Source organism: Alternaria ventricosa, assembly GCF_023758065.1.
Source record: "Alternaria ventricosa strain BMP 2768 chromosome Unknown scaffold_1, whole genome shotgun sequence".
Lineage (NCBI taxonomy): Eukaryota > Fungi > Ascomycota > Dothideomycetes > Pleosporales > Pleosporaceae > Alternaria > Alternaria ventricosa.
In genome coordinates, this window is record NW_026055681.1 from 1,587,570 (window position 1) to 1,614,103 (window position 26,534).

The 26,534-nt window shown below is 52.0% G+C and overlaps 10 protein-coding genes and 1 non-coding gene across 11 annotated transcripts; 7 read left to right on the forward strand and 4 right to left on the reverse strand.

Moving 5' to 3' along the window:
- Positions 1 to 911: 911 nt before the first annotated feature.
- J4E93_000545 (uncharacterized protein) lies at positions 912 to 2,424 on the reverse strand (the record flags this gene model as incomplete). Its single annotated transcript, XM_049338505.1, has 3 exons — positions 912 to 927; positions 1,031 to 1,638; positions 2,386 to 2,424. 3 exons carry the CDS (start codon positions 2,422 to 2,424, stop codon positions 912 to 914), a joined length of 663 nt encoding a protein of 220 aa, XP_049204390.1.
- An 87-nt stretch (positions 2,425 to 2,511) lies between these two features.
- J4E93_000546 (uncharacterized protein) lies at positions 2,512 to 3,195 on the forward strand (the record flags this gene model as incomplete). Its single annotated transcript, XM_049338506.1, has 1 exon — positions 2,512 to 3,195. One exon carries the CDS (start codon positions 2,512 to 2,514, stop codon positions 3,193 to 3,195), a length of 684 nt encoding a protein of 227 aa, XP_049204391.1.
- Positions 3,196 to 3,233: 38 nt separating this feature from the next.
- J4E93_000547 (uncharacterized protein) lies at positions 3,234 to 4,346 on the forward strand (the record flags this gene model as incomplete). The annotated part of the gene is made up of 2 exons (XM_049338507.1): positions 3,234 to 3,238; positions 3,656 to 4,346. 2 exons carry the CDS (start codon positions 3,234 to 3,236, stop codon positions 4,344 to 4,346), a joined length of 696 nt encoding a protein of 231 aa, XP_049204392.1.
- Positions 4,347 to 4,739: 393 nt separating this feature from the next.
- On the reverse strand, positions 4,740 to 6,320 carry J4E93_000548 (uncharacterized protein; the record flags this gene model as incomplete). The annotated part of the gene is made up of 1 exon (XM_049338508.1): positions 4,740 to 6,320. One exon carries the CDS (start codon positions 6,318 to 6,320, stop codon positions 4,740 to 4,742), a length of 1,581 nt encoding a protein of 526 aa, XP_049204393.1.
- Positions 6,321 to 6,716: 396 nt separating this feature from the next.
- Positions 6,717 to 9,133, forward strand: EGC1 (endo-1,4-beta-glucanase; the record flags this gene model as incomplete). Its single annotated transcript, XM_049338509.1, has 4 exons — positions 6,717 to 7,100; positions 7,153 to 8,084; positions 8,135 to 8,453; positions 8,501 to 9,133. The coding sequence occupies 4 exons, from the start codon at positions 6,717 to 6,719 to the stop codon at positions 9,131 to 9,133; spliced, it is 2,268 nt and encodes a 755-aa protein (XP_049204394.1).
- A 648-nt stretch (positions 9,134 to 9,781) lies between these two features.
- On the forward strand, positions 9,782 to 13,724 carry J4E93_000550 (uncharacterized protein; the record flags this gene model as incomplete). Its single annotated transcript, XM_049338510.1, has 4 exons — positions 9,782 to 10,672; positions 10,724 to 10,918; positions 10,971 to 12,966; positions 13,093 to 13,724. The coding sequence occupies 4 exons, from the start codon at positions 9,782 to 9,784 to the stop codon at positions 13,722 to 13,724; spliced, it is 3,714 nt and encodes a 1,237-aa protein (XP_049204395.1).
- A 493-nt stretch (positions 13,725 to 14,217) lies between these two features.
- Positions 14,218 to 19,940, forward strand: J4E93_000551 (uncharacterized protein; the record flags this gene model as incomplete). The annotated part of the gene is made up of 7 exons (XM_049338511.1): positions 14,218 to 14,532; positions 14,583 to 15,247; positions 16,079 to 16,325; positions 16,385 to 17,303; positions 17,354 to 17,466; positions 17,822 to 18,314; positions 18,436 to 19,940. The coding sequence occupies 7 exons, from the start codon at positions 14,218 to 14,220 to the stop codon at positions 19,938 to 19,940; spliced, it is 4,257 nt and encodes a 1,418-aa protein (XP_049204396.1).
- Positions 19,941 to 20,654: 714 nt separating this feature from the next.
- Positions 20,655 to 20,803, forward strand: J4E93_000552. The gene has a single exon. It is a non-coding gene; the product is annotated as a tRNA-Asp (tRNA).
- Positions 20,804 to 21,063: 260 nt separating this feature from the next.
- Positions 21,064 to 23,112, reverse strand: J4E93_000553 (uncharacterized protein; the record flags this gene model as incomplete). Its single annotated transcript, XM_049338512.1, has 2 exons — positions 21,064 to 21,907; positions 21,971 to 23,112. 2 exons carry the CDS (start codon positions 23,110 to 23,112, stop codon positions 21,064 to 21,066), a joined length of 1,986 nt encoding a protein of 661 aa, XP_049204397.1.
- Positions 23,113 to 23,481: 369 nt separating this feature from the next.
- RPS20 (40S ribosomal protein S20) lies at positions 23,482 to 23,941 on the forward strand (the record flags this gene model as incomplete). Its single annotated transcript, XM_049338513.1, has 3 exons — positions 23,482 to 23,535; positions 23,590 to 23,791; positions 23,847 to 23,941. The coding sequence occupies 3 exons, from the start codon at positions 23,482 to 23,484 to the stop codon at positions 23,939 to 23,941; spliced, it is 351 nt and encodes a 116-aa protein (XP_049204398.1).
- Positions 23,942 to 25,363: 1,422 nt separating this feature from the next.
- On the reverse strand, positions 25,364 to 25,895 carry J4E93_000555 (uncharacterized protein; the record flags this gene model as incomplete). Its single annotated transcript, XM_049338514.1, has 2 exons — positions 25,364 to 25,482; positions 25,574 to 25,895. The coding sequence occupies 2 exons, from the start codon at positions 25,893 to 25,895 to the stop codon at positions 25,364 to 25,366; spliced, it is 441 nt and encodes a 146-aa protein (XP_049204399.1).
- Positions 25,896 to 26,534: the final 639 nt, after the last annotated feature.

Consider the following 26,534-nt stretch of genomic DNA (forward strand, 5'->3'; position numbering starts at 1 on the left):
GAAACAAATTGACCTGGCGGACGAAGAACCAGAAGATTTCGAATCTTATGTCAATTGGCTCTACAGCAGAAAGGTCGCTGTCACTCGGCCTCTTGTGGGCAGGCACATACAATTTGCTCGTTTGTACGTTTTAGGCGGAAGACTCGTTGACGAGACCTTCCAGAACGCTGTTCTCTCCGCTATGATCGATCATGCAGTAGAAAGGGACTCCTTTCCTCCAGAAGACGCTATCAACATCATCTATTCGGGTACCAGTAGTGCAAGCTCTCCAGCACGCCGACTTATGGTCGATATGTTTGTATACGGTTGCGATGAAGACTGGAATATTACAGGAAGTCTTGTAGAGGAAACCAGCGTGGAGTTCGTGGACGACTTGGTGAGAGGCTTCATTCGTTCTTGTACGAAACATCCTATCAATCGGAAACTTAGTCCGTGGGTGGTGGCTCCTGAACAGTACCGTTTGAGGGCGGAACAGAACAACGGGAAAGAGACTGAGAATGCGAAAGATGAATTGATGGACATTTCCGATTAAGAGCTATTACAATCACACCGGAGATGTCTATAGATACTCTATAGTCGGGAAGGTACCTCGAGATCAGGGCCAGGGCTTCCATGAGCGGTTCTAATAGGTCTTGGAGCAGGCCGCTGTCAATAACTCAAAGATTACAATCATACACTGTTGTCACAATTTGACCTTAGCAATCGCCACTTGCCTTTCATATACATAGATCCTCGAAGGCGCCGAGTGGAGTGCAGCCGTCGAGCCCAACTCAGACGGGTGTGACAAGCAGCTGCAAGAAGTTTGAATTCGTAAAGAGTGGTGAGATATACAGTACTTTTACGACGCGGAGTGCGATTAGTTTCGCAGACCTTAGGGTCCAAGTGAGCTCACCACCCAACATACGGCCTGTTTACATGATGATAGTCCTCCGGCATCGTAGTCGTGACGAAAAACTTATCAACTCCACATTTCTCCTCCATCTTTTTCGTCGCCCACCTCCACAACGGGTTGCACAAGCGATGCCTATACTCTTGGTTGCCGCCAAAAGCATCCTCTTCACCCTGATTCGTTGCGAATTGGAACTGCATGCCGTCGAGCTTGGGCATATCGATGATGCGATCGAGACCATACTGCGCGACGGACGTCTCAACGTCTTGCGCAAGACTCGCCTTCTCTTCCTCAAGGCTGCGTCCTTCGGGGAGATCGTAGTGCAAGCCAGTTTCCAAATAAAATTCTTGCTCGTTGGTGTAATCGAACCTCTCCATGCGCACGCCGTCTTCAATGCTGGGAAAACTGAAGATGATATCGATGGACTTGAGCTGGGTGAATTTGGAGATCAGTTCGAGGTGCGTGGGATTGCCTTGCTCGGTCCAGTTGTATATTGAGATATGCTTGACGAGCTTGGATGCTGCATCTTCAGGAAGATGAGAAAACAGGTCCAGGAGCTGCTTCGACTCCTGAGTGTTCCATGAAAACAGGTTCTGAGCGAGGAAAATTGGCGTGGCTTCGTTGAATAGTTGGCGGTTGGTTCGACACAAGGCTGGGAGGTCGTGGAAGAGCGCGATTTCGCTTGATGTCGTGATTGCAGCTCGATTTTTCACAAAGGGCTCCGAATCGTGGAAGGTGTAAGTGTATATCTGATCGCGCAGTTCGCGAGAAAGGCGCAGAAGTTGAGACGGTGACAAGACTGAAACCAGTACGAACCAGGACCAGACCGCAGTCTGAGTCAAAGGCGCACTCTATTCGTTCCGTTACTGAAACGGACATCCTAAAGGATCGAGATATTGAGAGGGCTGAAGAAGCGTATCGACCTCGGGATGGAAGAGGGCGGTACACTGGACTTATATGGTGCCGAGGGCGGAAGAATTCATGGGTAATATGAGAGAAAGGCGCGCTTTCCACTTTGAGACAAATTCACACTCACTTTCACTACGTACCGTTTAGGATCGGCTCAGGCTGCAGCGTCCGTGCTTTATGCCTGTTCTGTCGCAATTTGGGTTCACTTTCGAACCGATGCCTTGCACACCACTATCCTGATTAACTAGCCACTTCATTGCTGTTGCGTACTAACAAGGAGCGGGAAGCCTACAGCAAGATGGCTTCCCCAGACTCATGTGAATCAACTGCATTTACTATCAAGCTACCGAAGTGAATCGACACCTATGTCTCCTCAAACAACAGGCATCTAACTTCTTTAGTGTCTCGGGCGAGACTATCGCAGTCAAAGTCGGCCTCCAAATCGTCGACGTACACAAGGATCTCATCAGCAGCAGCTCCGAATACTTCAGAAAAGCCATTAGTCACGAGTCGATTTTATCTCACAGGTAAGATCTCGCTTTACGAGATACATACATATGAGACATTTACTGACTCCGTACGTGTACCTCTGCAGGTTCATCGATCTGTCCGACGAAGAGCCTCATGATTTCGAAATATACTGTCAATGGCTATATACTCGAGTCCTTGACGCGAAACTAGACAATCACAATGGATTCAGTTACCTTGCTCGGATGTACGTCTTGGGAGAAAAGTTGATCGACCGCACATTCCAGAACGATGTCGTCGACGCCATAATCTACCGCCATATCACTGCGCGACTGAGTCAAAAGCCCCTGCGCTACAAAGTACCTGATCTGCAAGCTATCGGAATCATCTACGAGGGCGCTCCGAGGAAAGCCCCAGTGATACGTCTCCTGGTGGATCTGTGGGCTTTCAACATGGACTCCTCTTGGGTCACGAAGACGAGACTTCGAGCGCCAGAGAACAAACTTTTTCTGGATGACCTCTTACCGGCACTGTTAGACAGGCGAGGACTCCCGGATGCTTCTCAAGCTAGGCCATGGATCTCGCAACGAAGTTCCTATTACAACAAGGGTGTCGTGATCAAGAGCGAAACGCCGGAAGACCGGGGCGACGAGGCGATCTTTGAGCCTTTCATCAAGGATGAGCCCGCTGAGGAGGAACCTTTCGTTAAGAACGAGCCTTACGTTGGGGATGAAGCTCACATCAAGGAAGAGCCTTCTATGATAGATGAGCCCTTCATCAAGGACGAGCCTTCTAGCGAGATGGAGCTCTCCAGCGAGGAAGAATCTTCCAGCGAGGATGGATCTGCCAGCGAGGATGAGCCTTCCAACAAGACTGACCCTTCCGTCCAGGAGGAGGTGGACGTGCTTGATGCATTCTGGGGTATGTAGGAGACTACATCTCTTGTATCCAGAACTCTCTACAAGTGATGATGTACTATAAAGTATACATAGTCCTCTGGCCAAGTAAAAATCAACCAAAAAGTAGGTTGAGTACCTCCAGGGTAATGTATAATTTCCTGACTTGGGAAGCTAAACTGAGTGCGGTTTGTGCGAAAAGTGAGATTTTACACTTACGTAGCCACCTGTTCTGTCAGAAATTGATCGAATTGGAATACCGGGGTCTCGTTCACCTGGCACTAACAGCGCGTGACTGCACCTTCCAAGGTTGGTGAGAGTGAGAGATCGTTAGCGCGAAATCGAAGACATGTTCTCTCACTCAATTCCACAAGTGCGCACCTTCAACAACCTCTCATTCGTCCACTAACTCATATTTTCGACATCGGCTTAAGTCGTGGCTGCAAGTAACTTCGAAGCTACCCATGTCTCTCATAACTGACACCATGAGCAGACAGATCAAAATGCCGATAGTAAAAATCCCCGCGCCCACTTCGGATACCGCCATGATCGTTCTGGTAGAGGCAGGAGATGAGTTCAAGACACCTACATTGAGAGGCGACATCGTACCCATCCACGTCGGCAGCGACCCGGAGACGCTGTTACATGTTCATGCCACCGCCTTGAGCAAGAGCTCCGGATTCTTCAAGAACGCGTTGAAATCGGAGTGGCGCACAGATGCTACGAAGCCCATCGACATGTCTGACGTGGGTCTAGTCGTTTTCGAAGGATATTGCGGATGGCTGTACACAGGCAAGATCACGCATTTTGATAACGAGGCGTGCTATATATACCTCGCAAGTCTCTACGTCCTGGGAGAACGGCTTTTGGACGTTACATTGCAGAACAGCGTCGTCGCCGCTATAATCCGACGCAACCGAACCAACGGCAGGCACCCTGGAAACACCTCAGTACAGCTCATTTACGCTGGTACCCCCACCGGATCACCCGCCCGACGGTTGCTGGTAGACTTTTGGGTCTTCAGTGCGTCACCGTCATGGCTTGGTCTTGACGACCTGATTAAGCATACCTGCTCCGAATTCGTCAACGACCTGGTCCGCAAGCTCATTGAGCAACGAGGCGCACCCGACGGCTTCGTCCCAAGACCATGGATTGCGAAACCTAAATCATACGAGACCAAGTAAGGTGCACACCTTACACTACAGCCTGGAGGTATCCGATGAGCTTTGCGTTGACCTTCGACAAGGTACAACGCAGCGAATACCTCTAGGGTACAGTCTGCTTGAGGGCAGATCAAAAGGAAACGAGATCATTCGTAGCGGCCACGGTGTGGAAATTGATTGAGAATGCCGACAAAGAGAGACGGCTGCTCGAAATGAGTCAAGAACAAGGAGGAAAGTAGACTAGCAGGAAAGAGGTATCTTCTCACTTACTAGCTACCATAATTCATTTCTCAATACAGCCGAAGCAACGATATCATACAGTGGAAAACGCCAGAATCTTCTACCCATGTGAATGACTGACCTACTGTGTATGCTCCCAAACTCCAAGTCATATAAGTAAGCAATAGCAATAGTCTAGAAGCCAAAACCACCTGGGAAACCACCCGGAAATCCGCCGCCGCCCTGCTGGAACTTGAAGCTACCGCCGCCACCAGGGAAGCCACCACCTCCACCTTGTCTGAACATGAACTGCTGACCACCAAAGGGTGAACCCTGGAAGGGATTGCCTTGTTGCTGCTCGTTGCTGTTGGGGTCGTCACCGCGGTCGAAACGTTCCTTGAGTTCGGGGTCGGAGAGGACTTCGTAGGCTTCGTTGACTTGGGACATCTTCTTCTGCGCATCCTCGGGTGTCATGTTGTTGGCCGAGGCCTTGTCGGGGTGGTACATCTTGGTCAGCTTGCGGTATGCCTTCTTGATCTCGCGCTCGTCAGCGTCGCGCGTTACGCCGAGCACCTTGTAATAGTCCTTTGTCTTCGACCGCTTGAGCAGTGTCTGCGCTTTGTGGTGTAACTCGTCGAGCTTCTGGTTCTGGTGGTGCTCCTTCGCGTGCTCTAGGGTTCGGACACAGTCTTCGAATTCGTCGGCTTCGAGCTGGAATTGAGCCTTGTGGATGAGACCGTGAAGCGAGTCGGGGTTGAGTTGCAGGGCTTCGGTACAGTACGGTGTGCCCTTCTTTAGGTTGTTCATCTCGACGTAGGCTTCGCAGGTCATCTCCACGAGGGTTTGGTAAAGACCTTGAGGTGAGTTGGCGTAGATGTAGCCTTGTTCGGTGTAGTCCTTGAAGTCTTGCTTGACCTCCTTCAATAGACCCGGATCTTCTTCGCCGCGGTCGATGAGGAGTTTCGAGGCGGTGGCGAACTGGCGCTTCTCGAAGAACTTGCGCACCTTTTGGATGTCCTTGTCGAGGGTCTTTTCTCTCCTCCGTAGCTTCATGCAGGCTTTCGAGTCTGGGTCCGACTGAAGACATTGTGCGATGTGCTTGAGTCCCTTGTCGGTTTCGCCCAGGGAGTAGAAGGCCATGGCGGAGCTCTGGAGATGGGGTTGGATATCGCCCTTGTTGATCTGGAGGAGATGCTGCAGGTCGCTGATGCCCTCGGCGACCTCGCCCTTCTCGAAGCGACACTTCGCTCTTGTCTTGCGGATGTCGTATGCTGCTCCCGCGACTAAGATGGCAGTTCCAGCATTCGAGATACACGCGTCCCAGTCGCGCTTCTCTGCCGCCTCCTGTGCCATGATGGCAGCGCCCTGCGCTTCTTCCAGCTGCGCGATCGCATCGGTCTTACCGGCAGCCTCGTAGTCTTTGCGCGCTGCCGCCCAGTCGGCCTTCCTGGCTCTGATCTTGGCCCTCTGCACTAATGCGCCCTCGAAGCCAGGCTTCAGTTCCAGCACCTTGTCGAAGTCATGTTGGGCCTGCGCGGTTCGGCCGATTTGCAGGTAAGCGGCGCCGCGCCTGAAGTAGGTAAGGTAGTTGCGCGGGTCGCGGGTGATGGCGGCGTCGAAGTAGAGAAGGGCGTCTTGGGTGTTGCCGGTAGCGAGTTGGACACCGGCGTCCTTGATGAGCTGCGACAAGGGAGTATCCGCGGGTATTTCCGAGGCGGAGAGTGCGCTGGCGAGCGGGAGGAGCCCGAGGGCAATAGAGGACAGTCGGAGTATCATGGCGGGATGCGGTTGAGAGTGCTATGAATGAGTGACGGTAGGTTGGAAGTTGAGCAAGCAGGAGTATAGTCCGCGCAGAGAAGCAACGGCAGGTGCGACGGTCAGGTCATGGAAAGAGCGGGTCGTGTCTTTATTTGGCCTTTCACTGTCGAACAATTGCAACTTGTCCTCAGCGACCAGCCGCATGATAGCCGGGACGCACTGACCCCCGCGACCCCCAGGACGCTAATGCGGGCAGGCATGGATTACGACATGCATGCCCGTGAACGCCGCCGCTACGCCATCAGGACTAGACAGGCGCATACCTCATAGCTCCTCTTCGCACCCGCCTTGCGCACCTTTTCCTGTTCCTCTCATTCACTCTCCTCATAACCGTCCACACCCCTGCCACCAGTAATGTCTCCCATCCGGCTGCGTATCGACGGACGCATATTCCGAGACCCTCAGAACCGCGAAGTCACCCTGCACGGTATCAACTGTGCGGCCGACGCCAAGTTCCCTGCGAAGCCAGACCAGCCTTCACACATTCCAGACAACTTCTTCGACGGCGACAACGTCTCCTTTGTCAACCGACCCTTTTCGCTAGAAGACTCCGCGACACACTTCTCGCGACTACGTAGTTGGGGCTACAACACCATCCGTTATGTCTTCACGTGGGAGGCCATAGAGCACGCGGGCCCGGGCAAGTACGACGAGGAGTGGATAGACCACACCATTGCTCTCCTACGAAAGGCAAAAGAATATGGCTTCTACATCTTCATGGATCCTCACCAGGATGTCGTAGGTAGCATTCCAATAGATTCAGTTACTACTTCTCTAATGCATCGCATAGTGGTCACGATTCTCTGGAGGTTCTGGCGCGCCCATGTGGACTCTCTATGCTTGTGGGCTGGACCCCGAGAACTTCGCCGTCACCGAAGCCGCCCTCGTGCACAACACATACCCCGACCCTGCCACCTTCCCTAAGATGATCTGGACCACCAACTACACACGACTAGTATGTCAGGTCATGTGGACACTGTTCTTTGGTGGTAGGGACTTTGCGCCCAAGGCCATCATAGACGGAAAGAACATCCAGGACTACCTGCAAGATCACTACATCGGAGCATGCGAGCATCTTGCGAAGCGGATACACCAAGCAGGCGACCTGTGGCACGACCCGATCGTTGGGTGGGAAAGCATGAACGAGCCCAACAGAGGCCTCATCAGCTACCAAGATATTACCCAGATCCCGAGCGAACAAAAACTCCAGAAGGGCACCTCGCCGACGGCTTGGCAGGCCATACTTACCGGATCGGGTAGAGCTTGCGAGATATCGACTTGGGAATTTGGCGGGCTGGGACCATACAAGAGTGGCTCTGCATTAGTGGACCCCGAGGGCACTATGGCATGGCTATCGAAAGATTACGACGACACCAAATACGGCTGGAAACGCGACCCAGGGTGGAAGTTGGGCGAATGCTTGTGGGCGCAACACGGTGTCTGGGACCCGGCGACTGACATCGTCTTGAAGAAGGACTACTTCGGAATCGATCCCAAGAACGGGGCCAAGATTGACTACGAGTACTTCACAAACCACTACTGGCTGCCGCACTACCGGGCGTACAGCAAGATGGTCAAGTCCATATTCCCGGACTCCTTGATGTTCTTCCAGCCACCAGTGTTGGAGATACCGCCAAAGGTCAAGGGCACAGAAGACGACGACCCCAACATGATCTTCTCGCCGCATTTCTACGATGGCATCACTTTAATTACAAAGAAGTGGTATGTTCCAAAATACTGACTTTTATCTCATCTCGTCTAATATCACACAGGAACCGCGTATGGAATGTTGACGTATTTGGTGTGTTGCGAGGAAAGTATTTGACGCCAGCATTCGCCATAAAGATTGGCGAGAACGCCATCAGGAACTGCTTCTCCCACCAGCTCAAGGCGATCCGAGACGAGGGTACAGAGTACACGGGCGTCCACCCCTGTATCTTCACCGAGATCGGTATCCCATACGATATGGACGACAAATACGCGTACAAGACAGGCAACTACAGCAGCCAGATAGCTGCTTTGGATGCCAATCACTTCGCGCTTGAAGACAGTAAAGCTAACGGCTTCGCCCTGTGGACCTATGTCGCAAATGTATGTTTGCATTCAGTCTAGAATTGGACACGGCTGACAAAGACCAGAACTGCCATTACTGGGGCGACCTTTGGAACGGAGAGGATCTCTCCATTTACTCAGTAGACGACAAGGCGGTTCCTGCAGGCCCCTTCTCGCCAGCCGACTCCCGTGCGTCGCTAGATAAGAATTCGCCCACGTTCTCGAGAGCACAGTCGACCGATACCCTAAGCATCAACCCTTCCAACCTACAGAAGACCATCACCGCAGAACGAATGAGCTCAAAGAAAGATGACGACGACGTTCGGGGTCTGCGAGCAGCCGAGGCCTTCATCCGCCCCACCCCCGTTGCCGTTCATGGAGACGTTTCGTCGTACGGGTTCGATCTCAAGAACTGCACATTCAAGCTTGCACTCTCTGCGCCGAGCTCGACATCAGAAGATTTCCCTACGGTCTGCTACCTACCCGAGTTCCACTTTCCGTCAGGACAAACCAATGTCGAGGTCAGCGGTGGCAAGTGGACCATCACATCCGAGGAGACGGATGGCGCGCTGCAGCAGACGCTGCGGTGGTGGCACGCGGAAGGTGACCAGGTCATGACTGTCAAAGGCGTGGTGCGAAAGCCGGGAAGCGCGTTAGGCACGGAAGAAGACGAGGGATATCTCCAGCAGTGCCAAAAGCAGACTTGCGCTGTCATGTAATGTCGCAAAGTTGACGATGTCGGGGTTTGGTGTGGTGGGGGGTTTGGCCAATCGATGCACGGTGATGCAATATCATGCGATGCTCAGGTCACGCAGTCAGCAGTTCTTGTGCATATGGTTCATTTGGGCAAACGTGAGCGTTGGACGACTTTATATACTCGTCAGGGTGTTCGGGGAGCATTTACGAAAGACTTATGATTTTGTATATAGCGATATTGGATATAGACTAGTTCGGAAGCGACGAGCCTAGTTCTGGCGGCAAAGCAGCTGACATCGCGTCGACGTGACGTGCCTTTGGGACTGCAGCCTGCAAAACGCGTCTGTGGAACGTGCGACGTGAATGTAGGCTTCCATGGCCTTGCTGGACCCTCGAAATAAAGCGTACCACGTCCCGGCCTGTGAGTCAAATGAATCTGGGCTTACACGCTACACCGCCATCTTCTCTGGTCTGTCCCAGACACCGGGCGCCAAAGCTTCCTAACCCACGATCCTTGCCCTCTACGTCTTCCGCTTTCAGCAACCTCCGCCCGGATCTTTGAAATCCAGAACACCACGCACACGACATTGCTAGAATATCCCTGTGCCGTTCGCGCCAGACTCACCTGACCTCACGTCTTTTATACCGAGGCTAGAGACGCCCTCAGCACGATGAACGTTGGGGCAGGCCAGGCCCCGCAAACGAATGGCGGCGGTGGAGCGCAACACCGACAGTCCAACGGCAGCGGAGACTCAGACCTCTCACAAATATTAGAAGCGCTGCAGGCCATATACGCAACCTCGTCAACGAATGATACCCGCCGACAGGCAACCGAATACCTCGAGCAAGCGAAACGGCACCCGGAAGCGCCTTCACACGGTCACACGCTCGCACTCGACCGCTCGCAACCCGCCCCCCTCCGCTACTATGGCCTCACTATGCTGGAGCACTCGATAAAATACAGCTGGGAAGACTTCACAGAGGACCAAGGCACAGCTTTACGAGGCTATGCGATCGAGCTCGCCCAAAACGTGTCCGAAGACGATGCCGCATTCCTGAGGAACAAGGTCGCGCAGCTATGGACGGAAATTGCGAAGCGCAGTTGGGGTGCCGAGTGGCTGGATATGGACGAACTGCTGGTCTCGCTCTGGACAAGTTCTCTGCACCACCAGGCTGTCGTGCTGTACGTCCTGGAAACGCTTTCTGAGGAAGTCTTCAATCGCGAAGACCCCACAGCCGGCCTTCGAGGTAGCGACCTGGGGCGCGCCTGTGTCGAGATTTTCACACCGCTTGCCGTCATACAAGACCAGCTCCCTACACGCGAGAAGAGTCTGGATGTGCGGTGTGGAGACGAAGGATGGCTGAAGAGACTATGCGACAACTTGAGCTGGTGCTTGGGGCAGGACTACCAGAACCAGGATGCTGTCAAGACAAGCGCTATTAAGTCTATGCAAGCCCTCAAGGCGGCCATGCCGTGGATTATGCCCAAGGCTATCGCTGCAACACAAGTCATCGAGGCCGTCTGCAAGGCGCTGGCTACCCCAGCCGTAGAGATGCAGATTGTATGTCGACCCCATACACCCACCCACGTGGACAGCTGCTAACACAAACAGGCCGCTGTCGAGACCCTCCAAGCGATCTACAACCGAACCCACCTACACGACGACGAGTTTGTGGAGCTTGTATGCCCCATGTTCACACCTGGCAGTGTTTCACTGCTGCGAGAAGTATACAATTGGACGCTCACGGATATGGATGTGAATGACATAGATGATCAGAAATACATGCTCTGCAAGAGACTCTCAGAAGTAAGGCCCTCGCCTGCTCTTCAGGCTTGTCATACCGTGCTAATGACGACAGTTGGCCAACAGCCTCGGACTATTCATCGAGCAAAAGCCCCAATCGATACCAGATGGCAGCGACCTAACCGGCATATTCGGTTTCCTATACGATATCATGCGCAACCCTAGTCTGGTTGTGTCCATACCTGTTCTTCATTGCTGGACCAAGCTGTTACGATCGAGCATCGTGCGAGACTCCGATGTCGTCAACTCTATGGTTGGCGGGCTACTCGAGACGTGCTGCGCCCGACTTATTCGATACGAATCGTTACCCGAAGATACCGAAGACGTTACGTTGCAGTTTCTCAACGAAGACATTGATACAGTACCCGAGCGTCATGCTTTTCTAGGAAACTATCGGCGCTTCTGTGCAGACGTAATCGAGGTCCTGGTTCGCAAGACGCCGGTAGAGGCAATGGCGCATATTCTTGCTCAGGCGACGAACATGCTGCAGAACCTGTACCATGATCAGCCTGCTTTCCAGCGCCAAAACTTCACCAAAAACTCTCCACAAGTCCTTCAGGTCGATGCACAGGTCACTGTCATCGAAGCTGCGCTCAAGGGTTACATGAAGTGGCAGCAAGGGCAAGGCGAAAACGCGCAAGATGATGAGCGGACGCGAAATACCTTGGAAGACTCGCTCGAGCAGTGGGGCAGGCAAATCCTGCAAGCACACTTTGAAGATCCCGAAGTTGCAAGGAAGATAATATCTTTGATGGCAACTCTCTCAACAAAAGCCCTTGGTGACCGCCCAGGGTTCGCTCTCACCTTCCTGGAGTATATGCTTACAGTACGGCTAGCCGATGACACGAGCTATCCACAGTACTCCGATGCTGTGAAAGACCTCGAGCGCATATGCAGTCTTGAGATGCAGAAACTAGCGATGAAATTCGCTGACGATTTTATGAACGTCTACGAGCAACTAGAGGCCAAGGTCAATGAGATGATTAATGACCCTACGACTGACGAACGCCAACGTATGGCGTACTCCGCTTTCCTTTTCATCATCATACATAGATGTACAACACTAGAGCGCGCCACGCAAGAGGAGCGCATGAGACAGATGCTCAACCGTGTCAAGGATGCTTGGCGCAACGATGAGTTCACCCAGGCCATCTCTTCGTTCCAGTCCTTCTGTGGCGTATTGGGAATGGGCCAATTGCCCGAGTTTCTATCTGCGAACAACTTCCGCGGCATTCAGGACTGGTCTGATCAACAATTGCCTAGTGATGGCCAGGCGTTGCAGGCCACAATCCTTGACCGCTCTCAACAACTGCCACTACGACTTACTAAGACATTACTGGCAGCATCGACGGAAAAGCTTCGCGATGGCACCGCTGCGTACGAGACTGCTGCGCTACTCTGGGCAGAGGCCATACCAGTACTGCTCCCAAACCTTCTCCAGCTCGTGAGCCATGCACAAGCATTCAACGATATCGACGCCAACTGGTCACACTTGCCAGTAGAACTACAGCAGGTTATTCGAAGAGTACTGACTGATCGGTTCTGGCAAGCTGGAATATCCACAGAGAGCCGCGATGACTTCTTTGCAAGAGTTAGTGGCTCCAAGTCGACGTTTGAGGGTTTTGCGTCAACGGTGCGAGGCACCGTAAGGCAGATTAGGGAGAGCTCGTACTACATCCTCTACTCGTTAACACGATTTCGAGACTTCTTCTATGGCATAGAAGACCTGCCAGGCCCACTGAGTCAGGCCCTGTTTGGCCACGCAGGCGCTCTGACTGCGCATCATCTATCTGTCCTACTAACCGTATCCACCCATCTCATTGAAGGTTGCCCAGCGCGTCTACGGCCACATTTCCTGCCACCCATGATACAGGGGCTATTCAGAGAGCTGGATCGAAAAATCTCCGGGGAATGGAACGAGGTTGCTCGACAAGTGGCGGAGTCGGGACACAATGACAACTTGACGGACGAGATGAAGACTGAGAGCATATTACGACAGCTCACATATGCTGCGGTTTCGCTTGTCGCTGTCCTGCTCGACTCTAGACAGGGTAAGTCGCCTGTTATCTATCCTGCTTTGTTCTGCCATTTTCGCGACTGCTATTGACGTTCGGACATTGGTTTTAGTACCGAGTATCCGAATCATGTTTTATGAATAAAAGCTGACCCCATCACAGAATTTGCCCGTCACGATGAGCACAGCCGAAAAGAAGCCAACGCACCGCCCATGTGCGACTTCATCCTGACAACGCCTGCCGTCCTCGAGCCTATCCTCCTTTTCTGCAACTCAACAATACGTTATCGCGATACCAGGTCGGTTGTCACCATGGTCCGTGTGCTGCGCACGCTACTCCCACGGTTCAAGGAGAAGTCGCCCATTCGGGATTACTTCTGCAACGACATCCTCAAATCGGCCATTACGTCTCTCCATGAGCCATACTTTGTGGATTGCCAGAAGGAGCTCGCCTCACTCATTGCTGGTATCATTCATCTGGACGAGGAGATACCGCGCTCGATCATCTTGTCTCTACCCGGCATGGGTGACCCGTATCGCGTCGACCGCCGTCTTGCAAAGCTTCGTGGAGCGAACAGGTCGGACGAACGTATGCAGCGCAGCATTGTACTAGATCTCATGAGTAGCATCAAGGGTGTCAGTATTCACGAGCAAGGCAAGATCCAGAGATCGACGAAGACCAAAGCCAGGACCGTCATGATGGAGCAGTACATGAGTGTGGACCAACAGCCGACCATAGTCCGAGGTACCAGCCCCGGATTGGCAGGCGTGGCAGACATGTTCGGAGAGTCGTGATCTTCCATGGTATGACTATCGGCGAAAGGACTTACAGTGGAACCAAAGGGCATCAGGTACGACGGTACGGTCAAGGGGCAGATGGATTACCAAAGCATTCTGGGACGTAAGGTGGGGCATGGGGTAAATGGTTTGCATAGCATTCTAGGGTTGGCGTTGGCCTTTTCTAGATGATGGCTTCTCGGAAGCATCACGTGCTTGGCAGCAGTCTTCGCCACAGTCTTACTCTATGCATCCTATAGCAGAAGCATGTATCGAGAAACACCTCACAATTCAGACGTATTGTGCTGACCCATTCCGTTTGTTGCATCTCGCAACCACTGAACGTACCCCGCATTGCCGATTGCCTGACCCCGCCGCTGTACTACTGCGTGCTTGCCGTCCCTACTATCTAACCAAAGCAGAAGCAACCCGCGAGTCAGCACCTGCTTCTTTCTCTGTTCGTTCCTGCGTCACAACCACTTCTCACTTTCTAGTCCTTTCCATCGACGAGATGAGCGGCATACCCGTCGTCGACTTCGGCACCTTCCTGCACGGTAAAGCGGAGGGTCAAGGGAGGATCGCCAAGGAAATCGATGATGCATTTCGTAGTGTGGGCTTTGTCTACCTGAAGAACCATGGTGTGAGGAAGGAGCTAGTGGATGAGTGCTTTGCCTGGTCGAAGAAGTTCTTCGCTCTGCCGCTTGAGACGAAGATGCTGGCTCCGCATCCGCCGGGCGGCAGTCATCATCGTGGGTACTCGGCTCCAGGCGTGGAGAAGGTCAGTCAGGGTGTTTATGATGTCAATGAGCTGAATAAGCTGAGGGAAGTTAGTTGCATTCATCTTCGTTTTCCATGGTCTAAACTGATGAGAGGCAGACGCCTGATTACAAAGAGTCCTTCGAGTCGGGCAACGTGAAAGATGAGGCCCAGCCAAACATATGGCTTCCAGAAGATAAGCTTCCAGGCTTTCGTGCATTCATGGAAAAGTACTTCGTCGAGTGCGCTAGTCTAATCCACAGCATCCTCGATGCTCTCTCCATCGCCCTCAACGTCCCTGCACCAGGTCTCTCTCCTACCCACTCGCATTCGCTCTTCCAACTCCGGCTTCTGCACTATCCCCCCATCGATGCCGAACAGCTACGCAACAACGAGCGCAGTAGAATCAACGCGCATTCCGACTTTGGCACGCTCACCCTGCTATTCCAAGACAATGTCGGTGGTCTGGAAGTAGAGGCCCCTGCTAGACCAGGTACTTTCCGTGCTGCAGAGTCCATCGCCGACACTGTGTTGGTCAACATCGGAGATCTCATGGCGAGATGGAGCAACGATCGCTGGACAAGCAGCGTGCATCGTGTTGGCCTACCCCCGGTCCCTCCAAAGGCCACTGAAGACGGCAAGCATAACAACAGAGAGACAGTAGTACCAGATCGCTACTCAATCCCTGTGTTCGCGACACCAAATATGGATACGGTTATTGAGGCGTTGCCGGGTTGTTGGGGTGAAGAGAAGCCGAAGAAGTACGAGCCTGTAACCGCGTGGGGGTACGTGCAGATGCGGATGGCTGCGTTGTATGAGTCGTGAAGGACGTTAGATGATCCCTTCCTCTTGTGGGAAATTTGCGTCTTGGTAAACCCTTCTCCAAAGCGACCTGTCGCGTGGTGACACGCCACATGCGGGCCCTTTTACGCGACTGTCATACACAATCAGGCAGCAGATCCGAATTTCTCACATTTCCGTTGGTTGCGGTTCTGAATACGCGGCACAGTATGATTACGTGCCTATCATCGGTGGTCTGCTGTGCTCAAGAAGCAAAGGTGAAAGGTAACCCCGCAACGCGCACGTGAGAACGCGTCTTGCCCAATATCCCTTAGCGCCGTCCCCACCTTCCCAGTCAGCGAGCTCGTAGCGACCTGGAACTTCCTACCTCACATTGTCTGATCTTGTCCCTTAACTTGCGCGTTTAGAGTGCCAATAAGGCCTACCACTTCCCCGCGTTGTGGGCCAGCCTTTCGAGGCACAAAGTCGTTCAAGATGGACATCTATATTCCGAAAGTAAGCTCACAACACTACCTGAGCTAGTCGCCAGCGGGCGCGAATAGGAAAGCAGTCGCTAACCAGATGCCGTAACATTAGGTTCCCAAAGACGCCAATCACGTCCTCTTACACTTCACCCTTCAGGAAGCTCTCCACAGCGTTGACGTGTTTGCATTCGACGTTCGAAAGTTCTCCGGTCAACATAATGATTTCGCCATCCTCACTGTACCGAGCGTTAGCAGTGGAAATCGCTTTCTGGATATACGCGGTAGTCAGGGCCGACGCCAGGCGCTGCAACCTCTTTATTTCGGAAATCAGCCACTCGACTTCCGCCATAGTAACAAGCGTCGGGAAGATCCGCTCCAACTCAAGTCACTCAGAGAGAAGCAAGAGATAGAAGAGGCCAAAAGATTCAAAAGTCCGGCGCCTATCGCAAAACTTCAGCGTCCGGGAGGCTCGACATTGTCTTTTCGTACCCTCATGACAGGCGTTTGGGATTACGATCATCTTGGCAAGCTCGTCTTTGATCAGAAGCTCAAGGACAAGAGGCAAGGTTACATTACGTTCGGCAAGAATGCTTTAGTGGTAGGTGTATCTTTCCACATCGAACATGTCAATGTTAGTCTGGCTGCTTACCCACACAGATTTACCTGCGGGCAGAAACCGCCGAAGCCTTCAACTGGCATTGCAGAATTGACATTGATTATGCTACTATAGAGCACATCATTCCGTCTCGCGGCAATGGCCAACACGGAACGATAACATTCACCCTCAAGTCTCCACCGAAGTTTTACGACATTCAGTCGACCAATGATCTACACTTGTATGCCGGTGAGCAAGCACCGAATGACATATCTGCCGCAATGTCGAGACTTGGCATCAAGCCGCCGAAACCGGTTCTTCGGCTACAGAGACTATGCAAGTTGAGTAGATCGCACGATATGAACTCCGCTTTGTGTATGGTCTACAAGATCGCCTTCTCCGACACCCGAAGCGTTGATCTCGCTTGGACCTTTGTTAAGCCCTTCTTCGCGGGATCTAACACCAAATGGTTGAAGACCATAGAGCCCAACGTTTTGACGAGCAGTATCGAACATGAGTATGCAGTTGTCAACAATATGCTTAGCGACTATGGCCCATCCTTCCCGCAGTCCTTCACGTTCAATATCCGTTACCAACTCACGGCGCTCATGCTAGAGGGTACAATTGCCCCGTGGAAGATGATGGAATTGATGCCAGTAGTACAAAACGCTGCTGAGAAGCATGGTGCAGAACTCACCGCGAACGCCGTTCGTCTCCTTGGAAAGCGGATACCAACGCCTACACCAGGGGTTAAGGCGGCAGATCTTACTGCAAACGCAGTCAGTCGCCGAGGAAAGCGGATACCAACGCCTGCACCAGCTATTGAAGCGAAAAGCTTTATGATCAAGACGATTAAGCTCATTCTTGATGAGAGTATCGAATGTTGTGAACGTCTTGAGGAACTTTCCCGGACCTGGGACGTCAAACAGAAGAAGCAAAACCACCTCGCCTTAACATACAAGGCTACGGTCACACCTACCGGTATGTAGACTTCAAATACTGGAACTTGCACAACTAAAGTCAGGTTTTAGGTATCCTGCTACGCGGCCCTGACTGGGTCGTTTCCAATCGTATACTGAGGAAGTACAACACCCACACCCAGTTCTTCATGCGAGTATTCTTCGCAGATGAGGACGAGCTACCGGTATTCCATGACCCACGGGCATCGCAAGAGAGAGTCTACGAACGCTTTCGAGGCGTACTTCGATCCGGGATCACGGTCGCGGGCCATACATTTCAATTTCTCGGCTTTTCGCATGCGTCACTCCGTACTCATGAAACTTGGTTCATGGCTCCTTTCAAGAAAGATGGGATCGTCGTCTGTGCAAGAGATGTGTAAGTACGCACTGATCGTGTGCGAGACATCAACTGACTTCATACGAGCATTCGCGACTTGGGCGACTTTTCCCAAATTCGTTGCGCCGCAAAATGCGCGGCAAGGATAGGGCAGGCGTTCTCCGGTAGGGTTCAATCAGGTACAAAATGTATGTGAGATGTAGGCTGACGTTGTACGCCGACATCCAGACACAACATTCTCTGTGCCAATCTCGAAAACCGCCTATGTAAACGAAATGAAGGACGACGTCACGAGAAACAACCGTACATTCAGTGACGGCTGCGGAACCTTGTCATTGAACCTCTTCCAGAAAGTTTGGAACGCCTTCCAGCCGGACCGTAGAGCACTCAGGCCAACGGTGCTTCAGATCCGGTTCAGAGGTGCGAAGGGCGTACTATCTCTAGATACAACATTGCAAGGTGAACAACTCCATGCCCGAAAGAGTATGACAAAATACGTCGCCAAAGAAGAGTGGAGGGATTTGGAAATCTGCGGAGCTGCCTACAGGCCTCTCAGAGTATATTTGAACCACCAGTTCATCAAGATCCTTGAGGATTTACGTATACCTGCGAAAAACTTCATGGCAGTTCAGGATGAAGCTGTCACAGAACTGAAACTCTTGACGGAGCATCCTATAAATGCAGCCAGCCTTCTCGGTAAGTTCCGATCTTCTAGCATATTGTGCGGCCTGAGGGGATGTTCGGTTCCTCATATTTTGCGGCATCGCCACGAACTGCTTCTTGAATGTATGGTCGAGTGTGCTAACAAGCCTGCTAGAATACTCCCACTCGGGTGATCTCGCGAGAGTCCCGTCACTGTTTCGACGAATGAATGAGATGGGTCTATCATTCCACGCGGACAGCTTCCTCACCGACATTGTGGAAGTGGCAGCTATGTCAAGCCTGAGGGATATCAAATATCGCGCGCGTATTCCAATCAAGAACGGCTACCTCCTTTATGGAATCATGGACGAATGGAATGTTCTGAAAGAGGGCGAGGTCTACATTCCGCTACAAGATTACGATACGAACGACAAACTGAAGAGAACCATACTCGTTGGCGAGCGAATAGTCATCACGAGAGCCCCTGCACTACACCCAGGCGATATCCAGGTCGTCAAAGCAGTCGACGTTCCAGAAGGTTCACCCCTCAGAGCACTGCACAACTGCGTCGTATTCTCACAGCAAGGTCCGCGGGATCTGCCTTCGAAGCTAAGTGGTGGTGATCTTGATGGAGATCTATTTCACATCATCCACGACACTCGATTGATTCCGAGAATCGTTTATCAACCCGCTGACTACCCATCCACGCCGGCAAAGGACTTGGGGCGGCCGGTAACTGCCGACGATATTGTTGACTTCTTTATCGAATATATGAATATGGATCGATTGGGACAGATTTCGAACAAGCACAAGATCCGCGCTGATAAGGCTCCTGCTGGCACTCTGGATCGAGAGTGCCTGCTTCTTGCCAAGCTCGCATCCGACGCCGTTGACTTTGGCAAATCCGGAATTCCTGCAAGCATGGCTCAGATACCCCCAGGTGGTGATCACATCCGCCCCGATTTCATGGCTCCAGGATCGAATCTTATCGTCAACGATTTGGGCGCAGCTGAGCTCGAGGAGCTCGAGGGCGACGACTTCGACGAGGTGAGTGTGCTGAACGCTGAGAAACCCAGAAGTTCATATTACACAAGCACAAAGATCCTAGGAGTTCTGTATCGACGTATCGACGAAAAAACGTTCTTCGATAAGATGAAGAACGCCTACCGAACATCTCACCATCGCCGGGGTGATGAAACGTTGGTACAGAAGCTCAAGCGATATGTGATACGAGAGACCCGTGGAGTACAATGGGAACATCATTGGGATTTCGCAGAACAACTCCGTGAAGCGTACGAAGAGAACATGTTCGAAATCATGGACACACACCGTCCGTCTCGAGGCTCACGTCTCACCGAGCTTGAGGTGTTTAGCGGTAACATCCTCGGCAAGAAAGATCGTGCACCATCCCGCTACGTGCGCGAAGCCAATCTCGAGGTTCAAGAACGCTTCAATCGCGATGTCAGCGACATGATCAAGAGCATAGTAATGGGTGATGGAGATTGGGATGGCGATGCAGATTCGGAGGCGTTGCCGCGCTCCATTGCGTGCTTCATGGTCGCGCTGGAGACAGATGGTTGGGAGAACTACCGCACGTTGAGGAGCTGGAAGTACGTTGCTGCTGCGGTGTGCTTGGAGCAGTTGTGGAAGTACAACAACGGGTATTTGCGCCGACTCTGAGTAGTGGTGTAGTGCCACGTCTTGTACTGGCCTTCCAGCGTAGAGGTGCTCGGTTATCACGACCTTATGAAGATAATGCGCAAAAGATGCGCTGAATATATGGTAGTACTATTGATTTGATGAGTCCAATGTGTGATGCGATGTGATGCGATGCATGGGGAGGAGTTAGTGAGGATACCCCTAGGGCGCACTGCGCAGGCTCCTTGCGCGCCAACTGCGCCCAAAAACCTAAGCGAATCAGCGTTTTCGCACGCACAGAAGAGGTTAAAGAGGCAAATGTTTGCCTCTCGCGTTAGAAAAGTCAAAGGACACGCTTGAGCGCTCCACGATACTTTCTATGGTTTTCGAACGTTTGTAGATTATCGTTATGTCTCGTTCTAGCATGCCGCGTAGTCGCGTGCGCGCTCCTGAGGTTTCCCGCATCAGCCTACTAAAAATCCCAGCCACAGAACCCAGACATGCCAGTCCCATCCACGACCCTGCGTCCTCCGACTGGCTGATGGCTGACTGATATCCGGTAAGCCCGGGTGCCATCACCACATGGCACCACGAGCCTACCCCGCATGCCAACCGTTGGTGTTGGCCGCGTGATACTTGCTACCCAAGGCAAAGCCCCTCAATACCATGAATTCAAGAAATATAGATGCATGATTTGAGTTTCCTCCCATCAAACACTCATCCATCTGCTTACGTCATGTAACGGTAACAGCAACATCTTCGATGGTCTAGTGGTCATGATTTCCGCTTGTCAAATGTTCACGAAGTGTTTACAAGCGCGGGAGACCGGGGTGTATGTGCTACCTAATCGAGAGTGTCTTCAGCTTTGACCTAATCATGCAAACAGTCGATTCCCCGTCGGAGAGCTTATCAGCTACGCGCCTTTTTTTTTTGGGAGAGGGGATGGAATGATATGGGAGGGGGGTGCGTGGCTTGGGTAACTTTTTGGGTAAAGGTGCGGGGTTGGGCGATAGGATGGACGATCCCGATATCATTAGTTAGTGATAATGCTACTACGCTGTTTGCATTGAGAACACAGCTACAGCCTTGTCTGAATTCTGTAGAGATATAACTTGAATGCAAGGATAAACTAGTGCTTGCTGTCCTGAGTGAACAGAATGTCCCCTCAGCTTGCTGGGAAACCAGCTCGGGCCATCTTCTTGCCTCGTTGAGCCTTCCGATTATGGTTCGCACTTGAACCCTTGTTGGCTTCCTTGCGCTGCCGTGATATCTGCGTACCTTTGTCGTCAGCCGGACCTGCGACGCTGGCACCACCTCTTCCACCACCTGGGCCACCACGTCCGCGCCCTCTACCTCTTCCTCTACCGCCGCCGCCTCTTCCGCCACGGCCTCCTTGCCCATCACCACTGGCTTCGTCGCCAGATCCTGCAGGGCTGTCCCGCCATGCTGTTGATTGAAGCTCTCGCTGCTGACCCTGGAAATTGGAAAACTTCGCTTCGAGCCGCCGCAGTGCGCGAGGATTGCGACCCATCATGATGGCCCAGCCTTCGATTGCTTCGTCGGTCATACCAGTCTCGCTCTTGAGGGCTGTTCGAGCTTTGCCCCGCCTTGTCTCCGACTCACGACCGAACAGCTCAGGTGTCATGGTGTAAGCGCGGAATAGGGCTTCTTCGTTCTTATCACCCAAGTCGGCATCCTCGCCAGGTCCGTGCGCAGCGGTATCGACAGATGCGCCGACGTCTTCTGCATCGTACGTATCATCTCGCTCGTCGTCATCTGAATCGAAGGCAGCCAGCGCAGCCATGATCGCTGATTTGGCAGGTGCTTTGCTGCGGTCGGACAAGATCTTATCGGCGGTCGAATCCTGACCTCGGCGACCGATATGGAATCGCGATGTATCAACTGCAAGCCTGTCAAATTCGTCGTCGTCAAAGACGTTGCGCCGTTCTGGGAGGTGTTGGCTTGATCTCGGTGGTGGCATTGGCTGTGAGGCTGTTGTCGGTGTGGGTCTACCATATGTTAGTATATTTGATTGAAGCTATGATGGCAGAAGCTCAAGTGGAAGTGCTTACAGTTTCTCGCTCCGATCAGCCTCGATTAGGTGTGGCGGTAACGAATCTTCCAAAAGATGTGCGGTAACCTGCTCGATGTCGTCGTTGTACTCGTCCAAGCACTTGACAATGAAGCCTGCACCCAGGTCTGGAAAGAGATCCTGGATCTGGCTAATCATACTCATCCGGTGAACGTGTGTCTCGCCAGCGAATGCACCGTGTCCATAGCTATCTTGATCCGCTGCTGGTTTGCCTTTGTCTACCTTTCGTCGAATCAACCTCTTCGGCCGAGCTAGACTAGACTGCCGAAATGCGCTCAATGATGCTGCAGTGTTCTTTACTCTTGTTGCTTCCGGAGTAGTAGCCTTTTCTCTCATCTTTTCCAGTAGCGGTGTGTTGGTGACAAGATCAGCAACCAACGTCTTCTTACCAGGCTCCTTCTTCTGGTCTTGCTCCTCATTAGACTTCAGGCTGTACAGATGATCAGAGAGCAGCGAATAATTCGGTTTAGGACCTTCTAATGCGGCCGTTAGACCAAGGTATGCAGTCGTGACTAGCTTCTTCTGCATCGATTGCGGAACTTGTGGGTATGCGGAGAGGAGAGAGTCGAGGAAGTCGGACCCTGTCAGCATGAACATGCTGGCATCTGATGAGGCTCTGAGAAGAGGTGCGATCCGATCAAGTGTTTTTTCGGCCTCTTCCGGTCGCTTCGATTCCAAGTTCCGGATCAGAGACGTTTTTGCTGTCTGCAATGACTTCTCAATGGCTGCACCCTTTCGCTTCCAGCACCCTTGCAAGAGCGTACGGAACTGCTCGCTCTTGGGATACGCATGACAGATGTCAGATAGTGTTGACCAGCTGAGCAATGGCGTGGGTATCTCTTCTTTGGAAAGAATTCTGTGTAATAAAAAGAAAGTCTTCTTCCGTAATGACGCAACTCTAGATGCTAGCTCATCGTCCAGGGCCAGTTCATGAAAGAAAGACATGAGAAATTGAGTGAGAGAGCTCTCATCTTTGGTCGCCTCGGAGAATTTTTGGTCCTCTAATCTTAGGTAGAGCTCAGCCAGCGAAGCCCACGAATCCAGGTACAACTGCCATTCGTCGGGCAGTATGCTCTTTCTGACTTTTGCGTCTGGGAATGGCGCGAAGTGGGGTAGCGACATCTCTGTTGGTGGTGTTGTAAGACAAAATCCAGGGCCGGCTCAGAGGTACAGTGCACTGTATAAGGGACGCGAAAAGTCTTAAAAGGTTCAATTTCTGTTGTTTGTCTGCAGTCATGCAGTCATGATGGCTCATGGGCCCGCCTGCCGAGCGATCAAAAGGGAGCGATACCAGTTACGGCACTAGCGTCCGCAATCTTGGCGCGCATCGCCCACAGATCGAAAATGCGCATCGCAGAGAACTTAACGACTCCGAACGCCGTCGCCAATTTTAACGCCACCCCAGTCATCACATTACCGCGATCAAGGATCCAGGTCGTGACTGGAATCTACCTCAGAACCTACAACAACACCACACTCCAATCCGACAAGATGTCTTACAACAAGGGCGAGAAGGACTTCGGCGAGGGCCCCAAGATCCACAAGGTACGTCGCCCTGTACTCTATGCACACGACGCTGTGTACTGACTGCGCTTCCAGATCCGCATCACCCTCACCTCCCGCAACGTCAAGAGCCTCGAGAAGGTCTGCCAGGAGCTCATCGACCGTGCCAAGAACAAGGAGCTCCGCGTCAAGGGCCCCGTCCGTCTGCCCACCAAGCACTTGAAGATCACCACCCGTAAGACTCCTTGCGGTGAGGGTTCCAAGACCTGGGACACCTACGAGATGCGCATCCACAAGCGTAAGTGCATACCACTCCAGACAGTCGGCCGGACAGCAGCTAACTGCGGACTTAGGCCTCATCGACCTCCACGCTCCCACCGAGGTTGTCAAGCAGATCATCATCAACATCGAGGCCGGTGTCGAGGTTGAGGTTACCATCGCCGCATAAGGGCTTGGTCCGCACGAGGATTACAAAGGAGTGTCAACGGTCTGAACAGACGTGTGGCTATGAAACAGCTCTCGAAGCTGGACATACACGAAATGAAATGATTCAGACATGATTGCTCATTGCATTGGGATGTGACTTTGACCGTGTGAGGCTACCCTGGGCTATGGATGACAGCTGTCACTGCATGCAGTCCACAGAACAAAGAAAGCATGAGCTAGAGAGTCAGAAGGCGCCCATATGGTCGAGCAAGACGTGCCAAATGACAAGAGCCCACCGACAAGAGTTGCACCCATCTCGTATTGGAGTCTTATCGTCTGCATGTTCCACAAATCATTTGCGTATAAAACGTGTACCCGCCACTCTTTAGCTCAACCACAATATCCCAACCTTCATCTGTGCCTTTCACAGGCCAGCACTCTCAGGAGGGCCGAGTAGAATTAGACCATCAAGAAGAATAACGCCGAGTGGTAAGTCGTCCCATCCCATCCTATCGCCCGCTTCAAAGTCTGCCACTATGGATAACAATAGATTAGAGCTCTGCTTGGGTCATTCGCGCTCGAATTACACATATTGAACTCACATCTGCTAAACCAAAACGCGATTTGGTGCCGTGGATGTCTTAAACAACCTACTAAACCATGCTCTCTTGCCAGGTCATCTAAAGCGTCCTTCAGCTTCGGACTTCTCATGTTTACATGTACTCCGTCGCCTTGAGGAAAGGCGTCTGGCTTATACATGGCTAGCAAGGCGACCTGGCGGTCTTCCGAGGATGCGAGATAGGTGGGCCTGGCTTCTACAAAAGCTGGGTCGCAACCTTCGTAGAACCATATGTCCCAGTCGCGCATGAGACTTTGGCATGATTCTTTTAGGTTATGGTCGGTCACGGACATTTCGAATCTGGGTAGACACGTAAGAAGTGGGACATGACAAGTGCGGGATATATAGTTGTCCATCGGTCTACGATAGCACAGCGTGAGATGAACTCATGACTAGGTAGACAAACATTCTTCTTAGTTCCTGTAGTCTGTGCAGTTCTCTCCCATTCCAAGGAAGCACCAGCCGTAATAACGCCTTTTCCGGGGTATATTCGTGTCGCACCTGCATGTGTCACCGGTCCACATGCTCTTGCCATCTTCCGGACAGCAGCTTCTCACACTACCACACGCTCCGATGCTAGTGTTCAGCGATTATGGATCGGTCATCGTGAATGAGTAAACGAGGTGATGAGTTTTTCAGAAGGCGTTCATGTGTCGTGGGCCTCATTATTTCAGATATTACCCAAGATTTCTTTCCTGCATATCTTTGGATGCATTTTAAGTGTACTATCTACAAAAGAGTGTGTCTCCAACCGCTGTCTCAAAGTCTCAAGAGCATTTCTGACCAACAACCTCGTCAGTTACATGCTCGTCTCGTAACAAGACCCTAACCTGATTGTACCAGGGACGAAGGCTCATACTTCTTGTCGGCCTTATCCCAAGCCCAGATGACCGATAGAGGAATCATAGTGTCCTCATTAGTGACATCAGCTTTGCCGCTTGTCACTATTATCGCAAAGTCAGAAATGCGAGTTCAAAATTGCAGGATGTGCTGGGGAAAACTTGCGTATTGCGAACCACATGACGACTCTTGCACCGTTGTCGTGCACACAGTCCTCGACTCCCTGGAAGACACCCTTGTTACTGGCCAAATTCCTCAGCGCTTCGAGGTTGTTATGGGCGCGCAGATCGTACGATATCCCGGTGCGGCCTTCTTTGTCTGGGTCGTCTGGGTGGGGATAGTGAGCCGCCATGAGACACACGTTGCGTTTGTTGTCTGAGTGTGGAGTGGCAAGCTGCAGTATATTATGTGGGTTCTTAGGGGCCCATACTTCCGACGAGTCGCCAATCGGAAAGAAGCCGTTGAAGTTGTTATCTGCCATTATTTCGACGCATTGTGCTTTGAGACGTTCGTTCATAGCTTTGATGTAGGTTTAAAGTTGTTTTGGTAGTAGTGGGCTTTGGTAAAGAATTGGAAGAGATCGACTTGTCGCTTTTGTCTTTCCGAGTGTGGTAAAGGAAGAAGCTGAAGGGAGCAGCAGAACGACTTCTTTTATACTCTTTCCCGATGACTCTTATTCCAGTGATGATGCGTTGAAGGACTATGACATGACGGTGGGTGGCACATAAGTCCTCATTATCCACGGACCTGTCGTCATCCCGCTGCGCACGTCTTTCCTCATCTCCTTACGGCAACTTCACCTTGCAGACCACAACGCACTCTCGAGGTTCAGGGAAATCTCCAAATGGTAGCCTGTCAAACTGCAACGTCGTGAATGTTGGCTTACCATGATGCCATGAGACACCAAGAGGCCCACATCACCCTGCGTACCCGCGTATCGTAGGTGGCATAGTAGAGCCAGGAGGCTGTCGCATCGTTATACGATAGTAAGTCTCAAGAATGAAAACAGGTTTGCAGACTTCAGCAGCATAACCATATACAGACACCAAGACATTGAGGTATTCAGACGACTACCAAGACTTCACGAACATCACATATCATAAGTACTTCGTAATTATAGAACCAGTTTTACTATCGTGTGCTACTTAGCTAGCTA